Genomic DNA, 25161 nt, shown 5'->3' with positions numbered 1-25161 from the left:
TTTACAAAATTTTCCATATTTTTCTTTTGTAAGTAGTGTATAATTTCCCAAATTTGGTAAACAAAATTTGATCTTTTTTAATTTGTTTTGGTGAAATGTTATTTTTTTTAAATTTTGATACTGAGCAAATTGATTCATTTCAACAAGAGCATTAAATTCAGTTCAAATTTGACATGTAACATATTTAAAACATATTGATCAAATGGTAAACATGACAGTTTGAAACTAATATGTTTAAGAAAAAAAGCACTCATTAAGTTTTAGGAAAATTATTATTTTTTTAAATGTCAAATCTAAATTGTTAATATGACAAGTATATATATATATTTAAATTTCAATTCACATGTTTTAAATATGTATCACATCAAATCTGAACTAACATGATAATGCCAACAAGTTTTTCGATTAACCATATATTTATTCTTTTATGTATAATATTTTTTGATAAACTACACTCAAAGTCATTAAATTAGCAGTAAGTTTAGATTTTGGTTACTAAACTTTAAAATGTTACAAAATGTTCGCTGAATTATTTGAAAATTTATATTTAATTCATTAAACTATTTAAAATTTTTTTATTTAAATTACTAAACTATTAATATTTTTAAAAAATATCTGACTAATAAATTTTAAATGATACTTCAACTAGGGTTAAATAGTTTAATGGCTATTTTATAATTTATAAAAGTTAAATGAATAAAATATAAATCTACTAATAATTCAATAATGTTGGCTGAGTTTACGCCAAAATTTTTTAAGGTCTTTTACGTGAATAACTGATAATAATATAATAAAACCTGTGCTGTCAGCCTGTCACTTCCAAACCGAATAGTATTTATGGGTATACATGTCTACAATATAAATATCACTTTCTCCCATTAAAAAGGAGCAAAGAACAAAAAATTCAACAACACATTGAAAGACAACTTGCGCACCAAGAAAAGCCTTAACTTACTAGACTCTATACCCCTCCCCTCTATCCATTTCCACCATTTTTCTTCAGACAAAGCACCCAAAGCTTGGCGCCATTCAAATGCTATATATTCTTCTCTTTTCTTCTTAACCAATCCTTCCTAAAAAAACCCAACCTATATCAATTACACATGACTGATCAGAGAAGAAGTAACCAAAAACAGGGGAGACTCTGTGATTATTGCAACCAATCCAAAGCTCTTTTATATTGCAGAGCTGACTCCGCCAAGCTATGTTTTTCGTGTGACAGGGAAGTTCACTCGGCTAACCAACTATTCTCTAAGCACTCTCGGTCACAGCTCTGTGACGCTTGTGATGGTTCCCCTGCTTCCATCTTTTGCGAAACAGAGCAATCGGTGTTTTGCTCCAACTGTGATTGGGAAAGCCACAAGTTTTCGTCGTCTTCGTTGCATAATAGGAGGCCAATAGAAGGGTTTACTGGGTGTCCTTCGGTGAATGAGTTGGTGAGTTTTGTTGGGATCGAGGATGTGGGTGAAAAGAAAGGTGGTGATGATTGTGGATATGATGATGGGTGGTTGGATTTGTTGAGCTGGGAAAATCCGGTGATCTCTAGCTTTGATGATTTGCTTGTTTCGAGTGATTCTGATCATGGGTTTAAGCCAACTGATGTTCTTCCTTTGCCCAAGGTAGGTTTCGAGCTGAACCTTTTCCACCTTTTTTGCATTTATTTTGGGTCTATGTTGGTTGGCTAGGACATGTAAAGAAGCTAAAAAGGTTGTTCCTTTTTATGAATGCTACTGCTATGCTTGTGAAAAGGTCTTGAATTAGTTGTTTGACATTGATGCCCGTTAGGGTTCTGCTTATTGAGGCTTCAAGTTCATAATAACATGGATAACTGTACCCTTGTTTTTTTCTGATTCAGAATCGTAATGCTAATTGTGGACAACATAAAGAGGAAGTACTTCATCAACTACGTGAACTAGCAAAATCTGAACCTACCCTCAGCTTTGATAATACTGATGATTTGCAGACAGGAACTGTGCATACAAGTTGCACAAATGATACAGCTCCAATTTCATTTCCTGCTTATGAGGTATGAGCATGTCCTTTTCTTGTTTTCTCCAAGAGATTTGTATAATCCTTTTTGAAATATAATACATTGAGTTTTGTATGGGATGTTGATTGATAAATATACCACTTTTAGATGCTATTTTGGAAACGGAAGCAGCTGCAAATTAGCCATGGATATGTAGCACAATTGAGAGGCTTGTTTATTGGCCTTCGTTGTCATTTGGGTGAGGTTAAATTGACAATTAGGTCAGCAAAGAGGCATATTGTTGTTTGGCTGTAAAGTCTGATATGGCTTACAGTTTATGTTGATGATAGATTACAGCCTTTGATATGGTTTGAATGGCTTCCAATAGATTTCTTTGGTGTTTGTGGAGCATCTAAAAGTTTTGGCTTGTTTACCAGAAATAGAGGGCTAATCTTTTTTCTCTTCATGCAGTCAAGTGCACTACGGTTCTTCGGCGACAACGTTGAGATGACCGACAAAGTTTTTGTGCCTTTCTCGGAATTAAGGGGTCATACTGAGGAATGTGCTGTGGTTCCTGATAAACATCTAGGTTCAAGTAGGACTATACCTGTGAGTGATAGTCTTGGGAACCAACAACATCAAATTGATGCTGGAACCGTGTCAGCACTTCCAAAGGTCGCTGTCCACGAGTTAAATAGCCAGGAAAGAGACTCAGCGATCTCGCGCTACAAGGAGAAAAGGAAAACAAGGAGGTATTGCTTGACTTTGTTTTGTACATATTAAACATTATAGATCAGGAAGTTCTTTTAACACATTAAATATTCCTTTCTGCATTTTGCTGAGCAATGTTTCATTGAATCATGACAGATTCGATAAGCACATCAGGTACGAATCAAGAAAGGTCAGAGCCGAAAGCAGGGCAAGAATTAAAGGACGTTTTGCGAAGTTGGAGCATTGAGATTACTGGTGAACTACTTTTGAGACTGGAATTGCTATGAGCAGGGATCATTTTTGTAACTAGATAATGTTTTCCTTTGTTCATTCTTTGTTCCTTTGAAGCTAAAATCTTAGTAAGATGCAAGGTTTCTTGTAAAATATTGAATTGTAATACCTATAATTACATCATGTAGGCTATTTTTTAACCTTTAAGCTGATGGTTTGTGCACTGAAATGCTGATTATTGGCCACAGCAGTGAAAGCCCTTATTTGGAATCTTGGACTTTTTACAATCATGTCATGCAAAATAAAACGATGGTTAGTGAAATTTGAGTTCTATGTTGAGAATATTCCATTTTTTACTGTAATGAGATTCTACAACCAGCTTGGCTACAAATTTAACACCATTGGGAAGTTCATTAAATACTCATTACGACACCGAACCTACTTTTTGCTATTTCACCAACACTAGACACTACCATTAATAGCCCCCTAATGACTACCCATCAACCTTCTTAACTGCTCATCAACCTTGACTTGTTGTGAAGGTTGAATATGGCGTGTGCTATTAGCCAAATGCAAAACCAACGACCCCAACAACCATATAAAACAAATTCCGTCTTTCTTCGATTGGACATGCGAGTTACCATCTTGGCCTAAGATCCTGACAGCGATTGCTGCCCTGTGGTGACGTCTAGGATGACGAGAAATATTGCGGTCTTGTTTCTGGAAGTTTTGACCGACAATGGTACTACTAGTCATGCTGTTGTTTATTAAAATGCCATGGAAGCACCTTTATTTCGAGGATTTCATTTTACTCTCTATTAAAAATAGACAATTTAATAAATTGGTCTTGTATGTCAACCTTACATATATGTGCCATCTCATGTATCACTGTTTGGTTATTCCGTCAATCATACAATTTTTAATCATGTTTTTAAAATCAGATTGGTTATCGAATTGATTAGATCACCAGTTTATTAGTCCGATTAGTTCAACCGATCCAATCGATTCGATAAAAAATAATAATAACCCGGTTTCACCTAATCAATTGCCAATTCATATCGATTTATGATTCAATTGGTTCAATACCTTTCTCCAAATCGGTGCTCTATCTAATTTTCAGTCTAACCGATAGGTTCAGTTCGATTTAAACAATAATATTTTTTAATTATATAAATGAATGAATTTTTTAATAAAAAAGATCTATTTACTATTTTATGTAATGTACGAAATTAAATTTATTTATTTTTTAAATAAAAAAATAAAATACATTCTAACTGTGGATACAATTGCTATTGCATTTGAAATGAATCACCTATGTTTTTCATCATGGTGAAACTATAATGGTACAAAAGATATGCAGTTGCATAAAATTCCTGATTCTGTCACTGAAAATTTTCAGAATGTCTTCATTGCCATTAAGTCAAACTCATCTGCAATTAACATTTAAGCTAAATAGGATGTAGGACGAGTTCACTCTAATTAGAGAGCATTTGAAGAGTAAAACAACTAAAACATGACGTCATTTCATTTGTCATTGTTTTTGTCTACATCTACAGACACAAAATATCTCTGGTCCTGTTCACCTCTTAATTGACAGATAGATCCAGGGTTTAAAACTTGCTTACTATACGTGTAAAAGAGGGTGGGAGCCAACCATGCAGACCAAGCCATTAAAGCAAAACAAGAAAGTACTAGTAACTTGTAATGTTGAACGGAACTGAAAGATAAGAACACATACACCATGGGAAAGACATGTAGTGCCACTTAGCAGTAACAGGGACATGCAAGGAGAGCATGGTTTTCGAAAAAACCAACAGAAAAAGTCTGTCTCTTTGTCAACAGCCGTCAGAGTCTGGTGCTACCAACGTAAGGAGCAGCCCCATGAACTTTAAAACCCCCTTCACAAGTATTTAACTCTACATGATAGATGGTTAATTAATTCGGCATTAAAGTGAACAACTAAACATAACTTATGTAAAGCTTTTCTAGGACAGCTAACTTGGGAAGCAAGTAATGAACAAAGACCTTCTTAGGCTATACGCGGTGCGACCACCATAGCTCGCCGAGGAGGTGGTGGGATGCATATGAACCGTTGCCTTGGTATTTGTTTAGTTTGTAGCAAATAACTTTTCCCATCTCTGGTAAGAAGAGTTGGAGGGAAGGGATGCAAACTCCATGGACGTTAATGGTTCTTAGAAAGAAAACTTTTAATTCGAAGTGCAGTGTCATTGGGTTGGAAAGAAGCTTCAAAGTATAGGTTAGATGTGAAATGTGGAATTTCCATAACTACAGTCTACAGGGTAGTGAATAGAAAAGAAACCAATGGCTTCAATGGGGGTGGCCATGGAAAAGTGTCAACCTATAAGCAAATAGTACTCAGATAACATAGCACCTTTATCGGCTTAGTACCTACAACCATTAAATTTAGCTATTTTTGTCAAAATTATCAGTTACGTATGTAAAATCCTAAAACTTGTGGCTTAAATAAATTTTGTTAGTCCCTAGCGTTTAACCTTTTTATGGTTCTAATTTTTCTTTTTTAATCATTTAAATTTTAGAAATTTTTTAGACGAAAAATTAACTAAACCATTAAAGTTTTAATCAGTTTAACATAATATTTTATAAAAATTAAAAATTATTAAAAAAATTCAATAAATTATAAAGAAAAGTTCATAATTATTTTCAAAAATAATTCATGCCATGCAGGCTGCAATTCAGTGCACAGTTCAGTTAACTTTTTTTGTCCAAAAATAAAAAAATAAAATAAAATTTTAAAGTTTTAAAGTCAAAATGATTAAAAAATAAAATAAAGAGAATTACATATATGGCTGAATCTTTTGAAAAAGATTGTATTAGATCTGATCATAAGTCGAGTCGGACCAATGTCAAATTTAGGCTCATTTTTTAGGCTTGAACTCGGCCTGAAAAATGGACTAAAGTTTTGCCCAAGTTCGGTCCAAATAAAAAATATTAAATCTGAGCCCGACCCAGCCTGCCTATATTAAAATTTTTTATATAAAAATAAATTTAAAAAATATAATACATCAAATACACTAAAAATATTAAAATAAATGTTTCCCAACAAATTGAAAATATATTAAAAAAATTCTTTACTTAAATAACACTAAGATAGTTGCAACTTAGCAAGCAAATGTCTCTAAAATAGTAGCAAAATTAACAATAAAACAAGAGTTATACAATATCCAAACAATAACAACAAAATAGTAGCAATATAATAGCAAAATGACATTAAAACAACAGCAAGAGGAAAAAAAAATTTAGGCAGATTCGGGTCGGGCCAGACCCAAGATAAAAAAAAATCTTATTCGAGGTTTGGCCCATTCAAAAAATGAGCCTTATTTTTTGTTCAAGCCCATTTTTCGAGTCTATATTTTTATCCAAACTCTCCCATTATTCGGATAGGCTTTCGGGCCTAGACGGGTGGCCAACCATTAATTTAAATTTTAGAATTGTTAAATGAATTTTTTTTTTAATTGGGTTATATATATAAACAATAAATATTTCAAAATTTAGTTGATTGTCTTGGATTTTGATCCAGAAGCAGTCATCCACCTCTGTTGGGAGAACTGAAATTGAGGGATTTTGTAAGTATTGAAAGTATATGTGTATTGGAAATTTGGTTGATTTTTGTTACAAATGTTTGACATCAAATAATTTTATTCACTACAAATTTGCTTTTACTGTTTTGCCTCTTTTATTTCTGTCTTACATTACATCAACAAACACTCACTTTAATCTGAGAATACAATAACATTAAAGGAGTTTGCAAACTCTATTACAAAATTTAGATCAACTTTTTAAACCCTTTTATCAGTTCATTGGCACAATCCCAATTCTCAAAAACATGAAAAACTATCCCATGAAACTTGAAAAAAAAAACAAACTCGAAAAGAAACAAGCCTATTGATGATGATGATGATGATGAAGAAGAGCCCTTGCTTGAGCCCTTACCAAGCTATACGATGAGTGACAACCATAGCTGGGCGGGGGCGTGCGCGTGGAGGTTGGTTGACACAGGTGAGCATGAGGGCGATGGCAATAACAAGTGCAAGGACAAGTCCCATGATATCCACGTCTAGGTTTATGCAGAACTCCCCCATCTCCAACGCTATGAAGAAAAAAACCTGTTGATGCCCCAATGAAGAAGAAGAAGAAGAAGAAGAAGGAAGGAAGGAATTACTTCAAAATAGAATGCATTTGTTTAAAGTCAAGTCGGGTGTGGAAATTTTTATGGTAAAAGGAGGTCGTTAGCATCAAAATCTTGACTAATCTTATTGGAAAGAACTAACAATATTTAATTTTCCAAAAGCTATATGACTTTGGATTAAAAATAATATTTAATTAATCACGAGAGTTAAGTGAGACGGTAAGAGTCTCTACTACCTTAATCAGTGGTCGAGGGTTTAATCCTCACCCTGGTATGGAGCAGCTTTAAAACTCGTAACCAACATCTACCCCTTAATAGCCCTACAGAATGTAAAAGATTAATTATCAGGTTTGCTCTGATAGATACCTTAAGAAATTTAAAAAAAAAACAATATCTAATTAATTAGTACATTAAATATGAGAAATGGTGAAACATATCTTACTTATCACTTTGAAAATTATACAAACCACTCACGTCAATATCATTTGTTAGTAAATAAAACCCACCCAAAAACTTCTAGCTACAAAGCAACCACGTAATAGCTAGCAAATATTCATTTTTTTGATGGTTGTGGTTGTTTTTTAATAATATTATATCTAAATTTCAAATTTGAATTTTTTTTAAGAGTAATTATAAATTACTCAAAAAAGAAAAGAAAACATTTCCTTTAATTACCTCTTTCTTTCACCTAAATTTATGCCTAATTGTATTGGTTAACCTTTTCCATGGAAAAATAGTAACTACTTGCTTAATTGACTGGTAGGTTCCTTCCTTAATAAACTAGTGCAATTTAAACCTTGTCCCTCAAGTAAACTCCCATGTTTCTACATAATGCAATGCAACCTATAGTTTGAAGATTTTAGCGAATATCTTATCAAGACTACAACTTACCTGTTTGGCATCGTGTTGCTAGTGGTGGTAAGTGGTGAAGATTGAAGATGGAATAAGTGAATTTGGTCCAGGGCCGTGCACATGCCTTTCAAACTGTAGCTAAACTGGGTTCTAACTAAATCTAAAGTTGAGTCGAGTTATATCCTTAAATGGAAAGGTAAAATTCTGATTTGAATCCAAAACTTTGTTTGATATATGTTAAGCTGTTTAGCACTTAACTTTAACAGGTGTTGGGAAAGAGCTCTAAAGTTCACATTTTAGAAGCACAAATAGATGGATTATTGAGAGGTTATGAAAGACAATTGCATGCTCTTAGGTTGATCACTAGACTAGAGTTCAAATTTATCATAACAACACATCTATACTAAATCATAAGTATTATAAAAGATCAAAATATAGGAGATATACAAAAGATAAAAAGGCATCAAAAAAAGAAGAAGAAGCATAAAACAATAAAATTTTATAGATGTGGAAAATTAGGACACGTCTCAAAATATTGTAAGATTAAAAGAAATATTAATAATTTAAACCTAGATGAAGAAATAGAACAAAAAGATCAATGAAATTATTCTAGAAAGCTCTTCCTGTGAAAAAGATACATCTACTAAATCAGATGAATTGCAAATAGGTGAATTACATACAACATCCCAATTCTATGCTAAAGATGAACATGTAATAAGTGTCTTAACCAAAGACCAAGAATTTATAATTGAAGTCATTGATAAAATCCAACAGTCAGAACTTAAGAATATCTTCTGAAATTAAAATATTTATTAAAAGACGAGCCAAAAAAAATATTCCTAACCAGTCACAAATGTATAAATTTAAAAATTAATAAATATGAAAATCAAAAGGGAAAAATTAGACATATATGCCACTTTAAAAAAATATTTAGGGTTTTAGGCCAATTTTTTTAAAATTTAGGAAAATAGATCATTTTTTGAGAAGTCAGGTGTGCCATGTGACAAAAGCACGCCTTGCACAACATTTATTTAAAAAAAATTATATGTTAATCGTTGGATTGCCAACGGTTAGATAATAAGGGACATTGATTTTCTAAACGTTGGGACCAACGACTATTGAAAAGAATCCCTAACGACTAAAAGTTTTTTCCTATATATACCCTCTACACTTTCAATTTTTTTCATTCAATCTTATTCATCTATTCTCCCAACTTTTTCAACTCTTTTATTCTTAATTGTCCATCCTAATATCTTAATTTTCTCTCAAATTCTTCTTCTCTCAATTTTTTATCCTAATCATTTGTAATTTCTTGGACTTTATTCGACTTTCATCATCTTAAAGATTTTAAAAATGTCAACGTCTCTAATTCGTTTGGACCACAAACACATTTCCGACATCCAATTACAAATGGTAAGAAAATATAATTATATTTTTTATTTTAAGTAATATCATTATTAAGTTGTTAATATATATATTTTAAATTTTTATGTTTATATAATCAGGGCGAAGGTCAGATTATCGAAACATATATACATAATTTAAGTACGAGAGAATCATGTGTTATTGAACAATACTTGGAAGAGGCAAGATTCTTGCACATGTCCTGTATGCTTAGCGGGACTAAATTGGAGCTCGCACTTATCAATGATTTGCTAGAAAGATGGAGACCTAAAATACACACATTTCATCTTCCGTGCGGTGAGTCTACGATTACACCCGAGGATGTGGCTTTACAATTTGGTCTACCAGTTGATGGGTCAATCGTTACGGGGGTAGTGCGCATTGGTGATTGGAGCGCAATTTGCCACCAACTATTAGGCAAGATGTCGAACAAGTTTAGTAGTAACCGAATATATATGAAATGGTTTGAAGATAATTACTTACATCTCAACAACTCTTCTAGTGCGGTTGAAAGACAACAATTCACTCGAGCATTCATGCTAAGGTTGATCGGGGGTTTTCTAATGTCAGATAAATCTCGAAATCTAATACATTTAAGGTGGCTCTTACATTTAAGAAGTCAGGTGACTTAGTTTGGGATCAATTGTCCTGGGCTACATTGTACCGAGAGATGTGTCGGGGAATTGAAGCCTAGTTTACTTCTAGGCATTAAAATCCAACTCAGCAAAATTATAGTACGATAAAAAAAGAATAAGAAATTTTATCGATTTTTTTGTGTATTACAAAATTTCAAAGTGATTTGTTAAATCAAAAAGTTTCTTTCACGAATTGATCACATATCTTCAAAAATAGTTTTACAAAAAGGTGTTCAAAATATTGCTTCAAAATATTTTTTTGCTAAATGACAAGCAATTTTAATTATATTTGTAACAACCTGATTTTTAGTGGTGTCTAAAAAGGCCATTTTAGAACCCCATTTTCATAAACTGAGTCCATAAATATTAAATTAGAATATTTATAGATTTAGTATAAAAGAATATTAAATTTGTGTCCTTCAATTTTATTTATTAATTGTTTAAGTAAGGTACAATGACTAAATTGTAAAAGTCTTATCGCTATGAATTTTTAAATAGCTAAAGGCTCAATATGGTAAATAAAACATTTTGTTTCATCAAATGGTGGAGGATGATATTAAAATCCACTAAATTTGACTAATTAAGTTTAAGGTTTGGTTAATTAAATTTTAATTAATTAATATTTAATTAAGTTTAATCAAAGTATATAAGTTAAAAATGAAAGAAAGACAACAATTTTTCCATTTATCTTTTTCTCCACCAAACAAGAAAGAAATAAAACCCTTAAAAAAGTTTCAAACATTCGACCCCTAATTGGTATTGTAAGAGCCCATTTTTGCCCGGCCCGTTAATAAAATAAAACCAAATGAAAAAAACAATTAAACAGTCCAATAAACAAAAATTCACCAGATCCAATTATAGTGGCCCAAACCGTTCTAACCTAAAATACCCAAAACCCCAGGCCCAATACATTATGGCCCGATTTGAATGATTTTTAGAAATCCCTAGGGTTTCCTAAATGCCCCATGCGCCGCAGCCACCAGGGCTTTCCCTCGGCCCCACGAGCCTTCATACGCCTCAGCTACCGCTCCAGCAAGCCATCAAGCCGCAATCAATTTCTGGCCACGCATGTGCGCCACTTCCACTCGCGCGAGCCTCCATACGCACACGTCCACTGCTTCGTACGACACCTGCAAAGGACAAAAACGAGCAACGCAACAGAAACAAACAGTACCCAGGGAAAAAACAAGAACGAATAGCAAACAAAAGGCAATAGAAAAAGGAAAATAGAAAAGAGCAGAGAAAATAGATGTATTTCGAATATTAAAAATGATTGAAAAAAGGAATAAAAAGCAGTCTTTGAAGGTGATTTCATGTTTTTATTTTATTTTATTTTTTTTCTTTTCTTTTCCTTTCTCTTTCCATGGTTTTATGTGCTAAAACAAAAAGAAAAGATGAAGAGGAGGAGGATACACTTACCTGGTGGCCGACTTGCCTTCTACTCCGTCACAATCGGAGCCGGAATGAGGTCAAAGGCACGAAACGACGCAGCGAGGAAAAGAGTCTGCTTAGGTTTTTGATTCAAATAGCAGATTAGGTTTAGTTTTATGTTTTTATTTTTTTATGCTGATTTTGGAAACGACGCCGTTTGAAGCTTGTATCAGTAGCTTCCAAACAGTATCGTTCCGGTGGTCTTCGACCTGTGCAGTGACTTGACCCAAGGGAAGGATCCGCGCGTTTTTGCACAACGGTCTATTTGCGCAATAGGCCCCTCTGTATTCAGTGTCGTTTCGATTCAGTTTTCTTCTGTTTTGTTAATTTATAATGTGCATTTAACTTTGATTGCATTTAAGCCCCCTGTTTCGTTTCCTTTGTTTGGACTTGAATGCCAGAACCTTGTGTTTAATTTATGTTTTGGTCCCTTTGGTGTGCAATGGTTTTCAATTTGATCGTCTCCATATTTATTTCAAAGTAGACCCTGATATTTTGTTTTATTTTTGAAATTGTCCTTGTTTTTTTATTCTTATTTTTAATTATAATACTATTATTATTATTACTATTATTACTACTATTATTATAAATGTTATTATCTTATTAGTTTGTATATTTATTTACTTTTATTTCATTATGTATTTTATTCCTTTGTCATGTATTATTATTTATTCAATTACATAATATATTATTTTAAATATTCTTTATGACTAATTTGTACACATTTCTATAATTTTATTTTTACAATATATTCATAAATTCCATTTTTATATATTTGTAATTTTATTTATACAATAACATTTTCATAATTCCATTTCATGCATATATACAATTTATATTTAATTATTTTTATTATACACATGTATATACATAATATGCTATTAATTTCATTTTTTACCTATTATATATATATATATATTTCATTTCTTTAAAAAGTCTCAATTTTATTTTACTCATTCCAACCTTTTACATACTATTGTATATTATTATGAAGTTTTTCACTCCCTATGTATTACTTCCTTTAAATTAATATATGTATATGATTTAATGCATTTTGATTTATTTTTTTAGTGTTTATTTTGAATGTTGATGTTGAAATTGGCATAATTGAGACTATTGTTACTATGTTTGTTTGTATTTATCTATGGATTGTTTGTATTCATTGGTGTACATTTCAATTTACGAATTATCAATTCGCATTGTACATTATTATTCTATTGCATTTTATTCGCTTAAAAGGTTATGTTTCATATCATTTAAGTATTAAAACCAATTTATTCAAAAAATCTTTAAAATACTCGAAGTTTGGAATCCTCGAGAGAATTGAGCCCTAACGTATTGGGTTCCAATTTTCCTCGTCGAATCTAAATAATCAAATTTTTTTTTAAAAAAATACAAATTTCAAATAAAAACCCCTCGGGAATTCGACACGTTGTGTCCTAACGCATTGGATATGACATGTTATTTTCTCGAGACGAGGATTTTAAAAATAAAGGCAATGTTCGATATTTAGGAATTTTGTGAAATTGAACCCTAACTTGCTGGGTTTTGATTTTCTCATTTGACTCAAATAATCGGATATCCTTTTCAAAATGCATAAGTTTTGAAAGACGAAAGATAATTTTAATTTTGAGGATTTAAAATGTTGCACTCTAACTAACTAAGTGTGGCAATCTATTTCTTTGAAATAAGTGAATCTCATCGTCCAATTCATTTTACTCAAATTTTCTTTTCAAAGGATCGTATTTTAAAATCTTTTCAAAGTTTCGACATTAAGACATTAAACAATCAATTCGGTACCAATTTTGGGCGTCACGAGGGTGCTAACCCTTCCTCGTGCGTAACCGACTCCCGAACCTGTTTTCTCAAAATCCGCAGACCTAAAATTATTTTCAAGGTGATCCGATCACACCTCAATACAAGATCGGTGGCGACTCCCAAATTTTCATTTTTAATAAGTCGATAACTAAAATTTTTATTTTTAAAAAGTGGTTTCAACAGGTATGTTTTTCTTGTAATTCTTATGTTTTTTAGGTCATAAAAGCTTAATTTAGCTAGCCCATGTACCAATTTGCAAAATTTTTAAAGTTTTTGAAAATTTCCATTGATGATTTCTTGAAGAAATTGGTGTTAAATTAATATATTTTAAGCTTAGATGTGAAAAAGGACTAGATTGTAATGTCTAAATTGTTAGTTTTGTACAAAAGGACTAAAGTGAATAAAATGTGAAATTGATGTAAAAAATTGATAATAATAGATAGTAAAGGGACTATAATGAATGTGATTGAGATTGATTTTGAAACCAAAGCTCAAATTTGAAATATATTGTTATTTCGATTTTAGGGACTAAACTGAATCAAATGCAAAACTAAAGGGACACTAAAAAAATTGAATTAAATAGATTAATGCATATCATGGAATGATATAAACATGTTTGATATTGATGAATTGTCTAAAATAATTGTTTAGATCAATAATAGAATCAAACTAGAGATAATAAGAGAAAAGCTAAAATTGTCGAATAGTCCTTAAGGATTCAATTTGCTAGTTGTTTTGACCAAGTAAGTTCATACGATATTTACATGTTTAAAGAATTATGTTTTTTATTTGTATATTTATAATTGATTGTGAACTAATTGGTGGTAAATTAGTATGAAAGGTAAGATTTGGACTAAATTGTAAAGAAATGTTAATTTGTATAATAGATGCTTGTTTGAACTTAGTAAATGTTAAAATATGATTGGCATGCCAATAGGGTCTTGTGCACACTTATATGGATTAATTACAGATGATTACCGAGATCCAACATTTGTTGCAGGCTTGAAGATACATGTGACATAAGGTTAGCCTGGATTAGTAACCTAATACCATTTTAAAGGTTTAGCTCGGACAGGTAACCTGACATGTATATTTTTTAGCTTGGACAAGGAATTGAATGTTTCGTTATAAATATTTAGCATGGATTGGTAACTTGATACGAGTATACTTAGCTTGGACGAGCAACTGGTGTAACGAAGATACCTGTGTATCTAGACAATCATATTGTACTTCAATCTTGTTTTGTTTATTGTTAGTGAAATGTTCAAAAAATACAATTAATCTTTTGACAAGTTGGGCCGATTAGGATTGAATTACCATATTTTATATAGGGTCAGGTTTGGAAAAATATCAAGCTCATATTTTGGGTCAGGTCAGGCTTGGGCATAAAGAATATCTATAAACCCCTTGTTTAGGCTCGGCCTAGTCCATGGACAGCTCTACTATCGATGCATTGTTACCTCAGGCCAATACAAAAAAGGAATAGAAAAATATTCATGACTGAAATGATCAGCTCAATGAACTTCGATTTAGAAGACGACAATTCCTCAATATCGTTAATGAAAATGATGGATCTTGCAGATAATATTATAACGATGATAATCACTAAAACCAAGAAGTGAAAAAAATGATGAATAATGAGATTCTCTGAAAAGTTTTTGAAATGATTGCCTACAAGAATCTTCAAAAAAACTTCAAAAGAAAATACAAGGGGTGAATAGTGAGGATTCTTTGCATGCCTACAAAAGTCTTCAAAACAAAAGAAAATGATGAATAATGAAGATTCTCTTCAAAAGAAAAGAAAATCATAATTATACATCGATTCCGCAAAGTCTTCAACCTTTTCACAAATCTGGGGTCTTTACCTTGTGCGGGTGATAACAACACAAATATATTGGTCATTGTTTTCGTGGATGCCAGCAACAGTGATGGAACAAGGAAGAAGAGAAAATGGTGGTGGGCATTCTGGTTTCCCCATTTATAGAGGAGAAAGAAACAAAAAAAACAAAGTGTTTTTGGAATAATTATAAAGAGGTCCCTAAACTTTATTCAAAAGTAAAAAAAAAGTGTCACGTGTCATTATTCAATTGGCTAATGTTTATGTCAATAATCTGTTAGTGAATTACTAAAATTTTTAATGGCAGTGAACAGTTCGAATGATTATCTTAATTAAATTAATTAAATTGAAAAAAAAATATAATAACTAAAATAGGAGGCACCCTATTTTAAAGTGATCTTGAGTGGAATTTACTCTAAAATTAAAGTTTACAAATAAAGGTTTATATAAAAATAAAGATTAATCTAACCTGCTCTAATGACGTGCAGAAAAAAAATTAGGAGCCATCAATTTGTGTGAATTTTTAAGATGGTCAAATCTTTCAAAAATATGAATTATGAAAAATGTGTAATAAATTATTTAATTTTAATAATAGCTAAATAAAATATTTATTTACTTATGTAAATAATTCATCTATTTTTTAAAGATAATAATTAATATGTTAGTTGTAGTTAGTAATATCAGTTACATCTTTAATTAATTGATGAAACATATCTGAATAATAGAATAAGATAATTTATTATTTTGTATTAATGCCTCATAAATTATGTTTTAAAATGGTAAATTATGGCTAAATTAAAGGGTAAAACAAATGATAATTTATTTAAAATGTGAAATTAAATTAAAAGACAAATGAAATTAAATATAAGCAACCTATTATAAATATATATATATATTAAAAATATTTAAAGAATACTAATAAACTCAAATTCATATGGAAAGACATTGATACAATATAAATGTTAATAGCAAAAAGAAGTATTTGGACCGGTATGATATTGATAATCTTAATTAATATAATTAAAATTTAAATAAAGTCAACTAAATAAGAAGAATAAATAATATTTTTTTAAAATTAACTAATTAAATTTTAGAAAATAAAAATATTATTAGTTTATTATTAAAAATAAAATCATTTCGTCAATTTTGTGGGTAAAAAGAAGCTAATTGATCCAAACATTCGATATTATCACTAATAAAACTATAAAGCAAATAGAAAAATAAGTGAAAAAAAAAAGTTAAGTGAAGCAGAGGAAAGGGAAAATATAACTGTCCAACAGCGCGAATTGCCACGTGGCTACCTCCCAAAATAAACGGTTATTAGTAATTTCAACGATCGACACAATTCAACTTCAAATCTTTACCGGCTTTTTTCTTTTGGATTTATTAGTAAATTAACCTTTAAATTATACTTTAATTTGTAAATTAGTCCCTGAATACCTAAACTATAAAATTTATTCTATTTTACCAAAAATAATAGCAATCAATAAAAATGTGATCTATGACATATTTTTATTTAAGTTCAAACGCTTTTTGAAAAAAATGAGATAAAATTAATAGTTTAAGCATCGTTTTATAAAAAATTTAAGGATCAATCTAGAATTTGGATATAGTTCACAAGAGCCAATTAAGAATAAAACCTTTTATTTTCCTAAAATAATAATTTTCTTTACTGAATAGCGAAAGTTCGCTTAGAGTCCACACTAAGATTGTGTAACATCCCACATAAAAAAAAACCTCAGATTCTACACAATTCCATCATCAATCATGAGGTTTGATTTCAATGATCTTACGGTTAGAAATCAATGAAACACAACCGTCTCGCGTGTCCGCCACTACACGTTATAAAAGTGCCATTACACATTCATTCCTTTCGCGGTCTTTGCATTTGCAACGTTTCCTACAGACATTCGGATTCTTCACCTGATTTTCCCACTTATTCTTTGCTTCTTTTTTCTTTAAAATACACATTTTCGCATTAAATCCTAGAAAAAAAAAGAAAAGAAAATTAGTAATAATCTCTAGTTTCTGGTTCCTCCGAAGTTTCAGAGTAATTTCGTGGTAATTTATTTATTATTTTATTTTGTTTTATTGTTTTGTTTTGTTTTGTTTTGTTTGGATGCTGAGAAAAGTGAAGGACCGAATGGATACTTGGTCGTTAAGTTTCGTTGATTTCTATTTCTTTCTTTTTTTAGTTTCTTCTTAAATTAAAGAATAAAGCGCAATGGGGAAAAGTAGTTTATATAAAATCAAGTTTTTTATGTTTTTACATTAAGGGATTCTTTTAGGCTTTACCTGGTGAGTGATTATAGTGTAAAATAATATTTTAAATTTTTAATGTATTTCATCTTAACGTGTTGTACTGTAAAATGAACTCCGTTTTAGATCAAACTTTTGAATTGACTCTTCGATTGTTTTAAGAATTCTCAACAGTTTAAAGTTTACTGCAACAGAAAAAGGTAACTGTATCTTTAGTTTAACGCTTAATTTATGCTAATAATTTGATAGCAAATAAATTATCACTAAGGTATTATTTATCTTTACTTCTTTAATGAAGTTCTGTTTTTATGTTTGAATTTATTACTTGTGTGATATGCGATCGATTTTAATAACTGAATACCTAAGTTATATCTTTGTTTTTCGAGCAGTGGAATTATTTAGACTGAGGCAGCTAGACTGGGTTTGAGGGCTTTTTCTTTTCTTCCCAAGCATTTAGGGATGGCACTAGATCCCGACCAAACTTCGGTGGACTCTATTACCCTATTTGTGGCACTTCTCTTCTCCTGCATTGTGATTGGTCATCTTCTGGAGAAAAACCGATGGTTTAATGAGTCAACAACTGCCCTTGCCATTGTGAGTTGTTCAGTCACTCCCTAACTAATTAACCTTGTTATGCTGTTAGGCTTCACTTGGTCTTGTTTCGATTGTTGTTTTGTAACAGGGAAATAGTTTTTGTTTGGTGATGATTTTGGGTGTGATTAACAGGGGCTTTGTAGCGGAATTATCATTCTGTTGACCACTGAAGGAAAGAGATCACACATTCTAGTATTTAATGAAGAGCTGTTTTTTATATATCTTCTGCCTCCCATCATATTCAATGCCGGGTAAGACTGACTTATATCAAGCTATCAAATCTTTGGTTTTTATTGCCTTCAGCATTTTGATAATTGATATTATAAATGTCATTTCATTTGAATATGATGCATCATCTTCCTCAGCCGCCCCCCCCCCCAACTCTTTTTTTATTTTAAATATCTTGCAGAGCGTGAAAACTAATTGCCTGGCTTGTTTATACTTTTATTTCAACCTGTATTCCTTGAAAATTGACACAACCCCTTTTTTTAATCTTTATTTCTTTTGGAATCACATGTCTGATAATCTTACATATTTCAATTTACCAGATTCCAGGTAAAAAAGAAGCAATTTTTCCGTAACTTTGCGATGATAATTTTGTTTGGTGCTGTTGGAACTTGATATCATTTGTCATCGTATCCATAGGTATATTCAAATTTCTTCGAACTTTCTAGCCTTCAACCGATTCTCTTTACAATTGTTCAGTTCCAGGCATACACAAAGACAACTGACATATTCAGGCTCTTCTGACAGATCGTTTTTGCTTGTTGCATTTATTGGGATATATCTGTTCAGTGTTTATACTGTTTATGCATAATGCTAGGCTGTTGTTTAAGCTTTATTCTCCAATTTTTTTTTACCAAACAAAGATAGTTTAAAGATAATTTAACCTACTACAAAAAAAGTGGCATAGAACCTTACTTTTTGATTGCTGTAATTTTTCTTTTAGTAAAAGAATAACCATCTTTAAGATTTGTTGATAACGAAAATTTTGAAGTTTTTTTCTTCACTCTGAACACCCCAAAAGCACACAAGTATAACAAGCTTCTAAGTAAAGTTGAAGATTAAAACTTATCTGACATTTTTATGCATATTGTTAGATTGTCCTGTATTAAATTTATATTGTCAGGATTTTCATGGAATGTAACATGTCTGATGCTCTTAGTGTTCATAGATAATCTTTACTTAAATAAGCTAAGGTTAACTCTTACTCTAAAAATCCAGTTGCTTGTTTAAGTTATAATCAGCATCTTAGCATGATACACTGTTGAAAATGATGAATAGTTCAAAACAGAGATTGACTTTGGTTACTGCAAGTTCCTTTGGATTGTAGATACCACCTTTTGTTAGTAAATTTATCTTTTCCCTGATTAGTACCAGGGAAGTGTTTGAGGCTAATTGTGTTGTAACCTTTATGTTTACCCATATTTTTCAGGTACCATGCAGTTATTTAAGAAGTTAGATATTGGTTTCCTGGACATTGGAGATTATCTTGGTAAACTATGTCTCTCATTAATAGTTTGCCGATGTTATTTAAAAGCTTACTTTTAACTAATTACAGTTCTGCGTAGGAAACTAGCATTTAAAGATGTGCCAGATCATTCATCCTTGCATTAATGAAAATCATGAACAAATTATATTTTATGCCCAATACATGCATACACACACACAAACAGCCACATACATACATACTTACAGATGCGTATGCTTTTCATGGAACCAGGTCTTATTCTTATATTATTTTCTTTTTTCCATAATGATTTGTTATACATTCATTAGAGGATCACAATTTATTGTGTAGTTAAACTAGTTTCTTCAGGTTAGTTCTCTATTTCTATCTTGGCTCTTACGTTGCTTTTTTCTTTTAGCAATTGGAGCAATCTTTTCGGCCACAGATTCTGTTTGCACTTTGCAGGTAAAAATATTTATACAGTGAAGTGAAGTGAAAAGAATAGTTGAATATCTATTCTATTATAAATCTTGTATTTTCTGTACAGGTGCTTAATCAGGATGAGACACCTCTTCTGTACAGTATAGTCTTCGGTGAAGGTGTGGTAAATGATGCCACGTCAATTGTACTTTTCAATGCAATTCAGAAATTTGACCTCTCTCACATCACCTTAAGAATTTTTATCGAATTCATTGGGAACTTCTTATACTTCTTTATTACAAGCACATTGCTTGGAGTAGGGGTGAGTCCTTTTTTTAATTTTTTGCAGCTTTCCCATGTGCATCTGCATTTCTTGTATGGTTGCTAAATTTGTTTCATCATTATTTGATCTTATATTCTTTGTTTGTAAAACCCACGCTATATATTCAAGTTTGCATTACATAAAATCTTCTAAATCATCTATCTGGTATTTGCACATTATATCTTCACCTCAGCTAAAACTTTTATCATAATTAACTGAAAAAATAAGTGCAGTGAACATCTTTATATTCCATTTATTGCCAGAAATTCAAAGCCATAGTGTCAAAGGAAGTTCTCGTTTAAGCTTTTAGTCTCTCCAAAGGAAGACCTAAAGAGATGATTAAATCAGTGTTCAATACAATCCAGACTTATTATAAGATAGGATTGTTCTTTTTTATTATCATTGATAGCATGTAATACACATACTTGGTGTTTACTCGTATAAATAATGGCAATTACTATCACATGAGCACTTTATTCTTTGATTATTAACGATATAGCTGTTGGCTTTAAGTTAGTTTTAGAAACTCTAGGCTTTTTTGCTTGATGTTGACTTGAACCATAAAGAGGTCCTCCTTGGTTTTTCTCCAACAGAACTTGCGCCATATTGATAATTAACTTTGCATGTTGAGTCTGCCCTTTTTCAAGGGTGTTTGGGTATCTGAGATTAAAGACATGCATTAATTTTATATATCCATATAACATCACTCCGATTTCACTTGCAGGTTGGACTAATAAGTGCGTACATCATAAAAAAATTGTATATTGGCAGGTATGTTAAGGGCAAACGATTACCTTTTCTTGTTGTCTCATCTTTTATGATGCTAAATATAGTAACTTAACTATCCATGTTTATATGCTCAAACTTGTGTTAAAAGTGCAAGCAAAATTTTGTAGGCAGCATTAAAGCTCTATGTTACAGTGTTTGAATGTGTGGATTGGTGTTCCACAACTCTTTTATTTGGCATTTTCTGTTCAGAGCTTTAACAAGATCTAGTAGTGTTGATTGTCAAGTGCTTATGAATTTATTGATGTTGGGAATCATATAGAACTGTAGACTTATTCAACTTCTTATCATCAACCTAGATTTCACATGATAGTCACAGATCATTAACTTGAGGACAGTAAATTTAGGTTGTACTTGTTTATTATAATGTTAGGCTGAGCTCTGGATGGTTAAAAAATACTAAGAATCTTACCACAATGCTAGCTCTAACCTCTAAGGACTCTCATTAAAATTTGTTTCTCTCTCTAAATGGCTTACTGTTGTCATCTTATCTTCCTGCATGACATGAAAATCCTACAACTCTTTACAAATAACATCTAATTTCATGTTTGACTAAGTAGCTAAGCTTTTCCAAATTTCAGGCACTCTACTGATCGTGAAGTTGCTCTCATGATTCTCATGGCTTACCTCTCATATATGATGGCTGAAGTAAGTATTCTTTTTAATGACTCGCGTGCCTAAATATCTATCTTTGTAAAAATTCAGGTACTGTTTTTACATTGCTTTGTCTTATTCTTGTTTTCTCTGATAATGATTTTGTTTTTCAGTTGTTCAATTTGAGCAGCATTCTTACAGTGTTCTTTTGTGGCATTGTTATGTCACACTACACGTGGCATAATGTGACTGAAAGTTCAAGAATCACCACCAAGTATGTTAGTCTGGAATTTATTTCCCAAATGTTGAAAATTTTTGCTGCTTGTAAACTGTCTTCTTTACCACTCCCCCCCCCCTCCCTCCAATTCTATTTAGGTATTATTTGTCAAACTGAATTAGACATGTTTTGGCATTCCTATGCTGATTATTGATCATTGCAGGCATGCTTTTGCAACATTATCATTCATATCAGAGATTTTTATCTTTCTGTATGTTGGTATGGATGCTTTGGATATAGAGCAGTGGAAAGTTGTTAGCAAAAGGTATTTCCCATATTTTGGCCAAAAATTGTGGTTTCATTAGATCTTGTCGTGTTGTATAAATAATTTTTCGCATCAAATCTTTCTACCATTGCCTTTAACCATCTCAAGAAATTGATTGTGTCATATGAAGTGATAGAAACAATATAGTACGTGCATCAGTTATCATTGTGTGCTTCTTGTTTTCTTCAAATTGTATCTAACTTGAATATCAAAGAAATGTCTCTCAATAGCAATTGAATGACTGTTCATTTGGATATATTGTGTGTTTCTGTAGTCCTGGAACATCTGCCGGGGTGAGCTCAATACTTCTTGGCTTAGTTCTAGTTGGAAGGGCAGCTTCTGTATTCCCTCTATCTTTTATATCCAATTTATTCAAAAGGTCTGAGAGTGACAAATTTACTTTGAAGCAACAGTTTGGTATTTAGAGTTGCATTTGAGGATTTCTTCCCTCTGACATACTTGATGTACTGAAATATTCAAGTCAAACAGGTTACAATATGGTGGGCAGGGCTCATGCGAGGTTCTGTGTCTGTGGCACTTGCTTATAATCAGGTAAATTTAGGTCATAGGATTTAGATTTCAAAACCTCTGCATATGATAATAGTAGTAAGATGGTTTTTTGCAGTGAATATAGTTAAAATTTTGGCATCTAAATGCCTGATCAAACAATGATGTATGGTAAGATGAATGTTTCTTCATGCTTTTCTATAAATTAAGAAATTTGTACCAAAAAATTGTGAATTGTTGGGCAACAAACTTCCATTTACTGCAGTTATTCAGAGGTGCATTTGCTTTGGCATGTTTACTAGATTGGTTCTTGCCACCTATGTTGTAACTTATTTTATTTATTTGGACGTATGCAGTTTACTAGATCGGGGCATACACAATTGCGTGGAAATTCCATAATGATAACCAGCACCATCACTGTTGTTCTTTTCAGTACTGTGGTAAGGACTTATCCTTAGTCGGGACTGTTTTTCAGCAATGATAAGATCGATAAAGATGATCTCTGCATAATTTTGTTAAAAAAAGCTTTCTTTGTAGTGAATCATTGTAAAGTGTTTTCCTCCATAGTATATTATTTCCTTGACATCAAGTCAATAACCATCCTTTTACTAGCATGCGTAGATATCTTACAACTGTATTAGGGATCTTTGTATAACATTCTACATTAGATGTTCATTTTGGAATGCATATAGAAAAGCAAGACCCGTCATAAACACCAGAATTAAATGGTAAAGGAAGAACTTGATGAACCAAAGGGCTTAACATCTTCATGTAAGGACATATCATGGTGGAACAAGCAAGCAAAGACGGCTATTAAGGAAAAAAAATTGTTATAAAAGCAAGAAAAAATAGACATATTGAGCTCTGGATATAAAAGAGCAAATTAGGCCAAGAAAACTGCGAGTGAGGTCAAAGCAAGAGTTTAAAGGTATTTTTTGATTGATTGTGGTAAAAAGATGAGGAAAAAAATATCAATAGACTCAGCTTACTTTGCCATATGTTAGAAGAAAGCTCTACAAAAATGTTCCATGCATCACATGTAACTATTAACGTTCATATCTTACAAGTTTGATATTCTTCGTTTCAGGTGTTTGGATTAATGACAAAGCCTCTAATAAGGCTGCTGCTACCAAGCAAGCACCTTTGCGGAGGTGTGTCCTCTGGATCTTTTGATTCTTTTCCCTCAAAGCTGATGACAGATCTGCCACTTATCGCCAATGGGGATGCTGAAGTGGGCGGCAATAATATTCCCCGTCCAACCAGCCTACGTATGCTCTTAGCCACACCAACTAGAACCGTCCACTACTACTGGCGGAAGTTTGATGATAGTGTCATGCGTCCCATGTTTGGTGGGAGAGGTTTCATGCCACATGTTCCTGGTTCACCAACAGAACCACTTCTTCACTGATGACACTTACCATACACTGAATGAGTTTTCCACTAATAAAATATATCTGGGGATTTAAGGATCGGCCTTAAGTGTGAGTGTATATATATGGGATAAAATCAACATGGCTGGTGTAAATATTAGTATATTACTGATTAGAGATGTAAAAGAGTAGTGGAAGAGATGAGTAGGGAGATGATGGTACATTTTGTACTGGTTCTGGATTCAGAATTAGGGATTAAGGTAGCTTTATGATGTTTCAACTCAAAACTTACTAGGAATATGTTCATTCTTTTTCTACCCAGACAGACAGGAAAATGTAAACCATTAAATGTTCTGCATATAAACTATAACAAACTACTTCCATACTTCTAAAACATTCTTTTTTCATCTTCAACTTCCTTCCTACCTCTCTTGTTTTTCATTTTTTGGGATTTTTGTGTTGCATTTGATTTTAGAAAAATATATTTAGCTTCACCCTGTTTTGTTGTTTTCGTGCCTCGTTCTTCTGCTCCCCATGGAATCCAGTAGCCTTCCTGATACCACGCACAGAGTTGGTTGCATGGAGGAATCCAGAAAATCTTTTAGTGGGTCAGAATTGAATTATAAAATTTTTAGAGATTAAAATATATTTTTTTCATTTATTAATTTATAGTTTCATTATTTTTTTATTTTTTTAGGGCTGAATTCCAAAATTTACATATATTAATTTATAATTTCTAATTTTTCCAATTTTGAGGTTCTAAGACCCCTGTGTACCCCTTAAATTCGATCCAACTTTGACAGTCCAATTAACTATTCATATATTAATATAGTTTTATAAATTAAATTTAAATTATTAATATTATATCTTCCCGCGCAACTTATATTGGATAAACCAAGGAAACTATGGATTCGACCCGTTCAAGTTTAATCAACTGGGTTAGACAAGCCTACCTCCTGTGCAGAATTGACAGATACCAAACAAATGAGAACATTGTGAACAATAAAAGCTTCTCACAAGTTGTAGAAGAAACAGGAAATCCTGTTAAATGAGGATTGGACCAGGCACGACCACTATGTCATTTTTGAGACTCCATATTATTTTTGAAATTTTCGTCTTCTTGTGTATTCCGTCACATTTTGTCTTTTTATGTATTTCCCCATCTGTCAAGAGTTTCTAGACACCCGTCACTTTTGTTGGAAACTCATAAGCTTTTCATGCCTAGTTTTACTTGTCTTTATATGTATTCATGTGAATAGCC

General features: G+C 31.9%; 1 protein-coding gene, 1 long non-coding RNA gene and 1 pseudogene across 2 annotated transcripts; 2 read left to right on the top strand and 1 right to left on the bottom strand.

Moving 5' to 3' along the window:
- Window positions 1–822: 822 nt before the first annotated feature.
- LOC107936815 (zinc finger protein CONSTANS-LIKE 13) lies at window positions 823–3233 on the top strand. The gene is made up of 4 exons (XM_016869587.2): window positions 823–1619; window positions 1856–2026; window positions 2441–2721; window positions 2837–3233. The coding sequence occupies exons 1-4, from the start codon at window positions 1104–1106 to the stop codon at window positions 2925–2927; spliced, it is 1059 nt and encodes a 352-aa protein (XP_016725076.1). The 5' UTR covers window positions 823–1103; the 3' UTR covers window positions 2928–3233.
- A 3311-nt stretch (window positions 3234–6544) lies between these two features.
- Window positions 6545–7461, bottom strand: LOC121224605 (uncharacterized). The gene is made up of 2 exons (XR_005922184.1): window positions 7316–7461; window positions 6545–7056 (listed from the first exon to the last, which is right to left on the bottom strand). It is a non-coding gene; the product is annotated as an uncharacterized lncRNA (long non-coding RNA).
- Window positions 7462–16930: 9469 nt separating this feature from the next.
- Window positions 16931–24285, top strand: LOC107936812 (sodium/hydrogen exchanger 2-like; annotated as a pseudogene).
- Window positions 24286–25161: the final 876 nt, after the last annotated feature.

This window comes from Gossypium hirsutum, chromosome D12, assembly GCF_007990345.1.
Source record: "Gossypium hirsutum isolate 1008001.06 chromosome D12, Gossypium_hirsutum_v2.1, whole genome shotgun sequence".
Classification (NCBI taxonomy): domain Eukaryota; kingdom Viridiplantae; phylum Streptophyta; class Magnoliopsida; order Malvales; family Malvaceae; genus Gossypium; species Gossypium hirsutum.
Note: the sequence above shows the minus strand (reverse complement) of the source record. Positions and strands in the feature narration are given on the sequence as shown.